This window comes from Nicotiana sylvestris, chromosome 2 (genome assembly GCF_000393655.2).
Source record: "Nicotiana sylvestris chromosome 2, ASM39365v2, whole genome shotgun sequence".
NCBI classification, from domain to species: Eukaryota; Viridiplantae; Streptophyta; class Magnoliopsida; order Solanales; family Solanaceae; genus Nicotiana; species Nicotiana sylvestris.
The window spans coordinates 94,902,161-94,904,103 of NC_091058.1; the positions used below are offsets into that span (position 1 = coordinate 94,902,161).

General features: G+C 39.7%; 1 protein-coding gene across 1 annotated transcript; it reads right to left on the reverse strand.

The window, feature by feature from the left end:
- Positions 1 to 1,442: 1,442 nt before the first annotated feature.
- On the reverse strand, positions 1,443 to 1,943 carry LOC138885260 (uncharacterized). The gene has a single exon (XM_070166190.1). The coding sequence runs from the start codon at positions 1,941 to 1,943 to the stop codon at positions 1,443 to 1,445; it is 501 nt and encodes a 166-aa protein (XP_070022291.1).

The window sequence follows — 1,943 nt, forward strand, 5'->3', positions numbered from 1 at the left end:
TTTGGATGATTGACCAGCATTCATGAATAAGTGAGTCAAAATATAGGTTTCCATTGATTAGCATTCTAATTATCTCTATTGAGTCAGTATTTATTTCCAAAGGTGTGAACTGTCTTTCTTCTGCAATTTGCAGTCCTTTTTGAAGTGCTAGCAATTCTGCTTGAGTGTTAGTGGTGTATTGGATTGAACCCATATAGCCGAGTACCAGTTTCCACTTGCATTTCTGAAGACTCCTCCCAGCCCTCTCTTCCAGGATTCCCTGCTGCAGCTCCATCAGTATTAAGATTATAGATATTATTTTTTGGTGGCTCCCATTTTACCCAGATATTCTTTTTGTTTTTTGGGTTTTTTATCCAACATCATTGTAACATATTCAGTGGCCTTAGCTATTGCACATTTTGAGTCTGCTCTATATTTTTTATTATTGAAGATGTTGTTATTCCTTGTGAGCCATATTTGCCAAAAATAGAAGAGGAGAAGCTCTTCCCAAGTAATGATGCTGTTATTGGATTGTTTCTTAAGAGATGCCCAAATGGTTGGCCAACCCCTGGTAGTGAAAGGAGGTGCAGGAGCCTTGGTTTGTTTTGTGTTTTGGGAGATGATGTCTTGCCAGAAGAGATTTGAGTTTGTACATTCAAAGAAAATGTGTGTTGATGTCTCATTTGCCTGGCTGCACAGATGGCATATAGGGTTGGTTTGTATCCCAACATGGTGGAGGTAGGCTCCAGTGGGGAGCCTTTCATGGAAGAGTAACCAGAAAAAGGATTGAATTTTTTTTGGGACTTTCAGTTTCCAGATCCATGAAAAATTGTAGGTCATGTTTTCCTGCTCTTGATCCAAGAGTGAGTAGGCAGATTTTGTTGGAGTAGATTCCATTTGGTGTGACTCCCTAGATCATTCTATCTTCCTTAGTTGGGTTGGATGGAATGAAGGTGTTGTAGATGAAATTTTGGATATCTTGGGGGATGGTGATAGATAGAGTAGAGAGATCCCAAAAACCATTCTAATGAGCAATGGCAACTGTTTTGGCATGTCTTTTCTTGTCAAAGGACCCTGTATTAGAGACCTTATAGCAGAGAGGTTGTTTATCCAAGGATCATTGAAAAAATTAACTCTGTTTCCTGAATGCACTACCCATCTTTTTTCTTTCATGCATGTTTCCCATCTTTTTTAGGATGCATTGCCAGGTGTGGGACTTAGCTTTTTTGGGAGGTTTCCTCCAGTGCAATGTTTTGCAATTAGATTTTTGCCCATAGGGTTGTGGGATTTTGGTATAGTCCTGAGTGCTGGGCTTTGTTTTTCAATTCAGCTTTCTGGATTCCCACCCACCCCCCTTATCCTTTGGCTTTGTTACTATGTCCCATGAGATCAGGTGCATTTTTTATGGCGGTAGTGCCCCAGATGAAGTTTCTCTGAACTTTATCAATCTCTTTGGTTGTTTTTTATGGCAGCTTGATGTATTTCATAACATGATTTTGGATTGAGTTCAGGGATGCTTTTGCCAATGTGGTCCACCTAGTCATGTTAAGCATGCTTGTTTTCCACCCAGCTATTTTTGAGTGAAGATTGTCAATAATGAACTGAAAATCACTATGAGTGGGTCTTTTGTGGAAGATTGGGAATCTCAGATATTTTCCAAAGTTCACTGAGGCTTTTATGGAGAGGGTGTTTGAGATGAGCTCCATTTGATGAGGTTGGCAGTTTGCACTGAAACAGGCTTTTGACTTACTAAGATTGATCTTTTGCCCAGATGCCAAATTGAAAGAATTGAGAGTGTTCATGATTGTATTGCAGCTTGCTTGATTAGCTGTTGCAAAAAGAGTTAGATCATCAGCAAAGAAAAGGTGAGATATCTTAGGGTCACTTCTGCTAATGTTGATGGGGTTCCACTCACCCTGAAGGACATTATTGTCAATGTCTCTGGAAAGTCTTTCCATACACAT

Coding starts and splice junctions, on each gene's coding strand:
- LOC138885260 (XM_070166190.1), bottom strand. CDS start 1,943: ATGTGTATGGAAAGACTTTCCAGAGACATTGACAATAATGTCCTTCAG.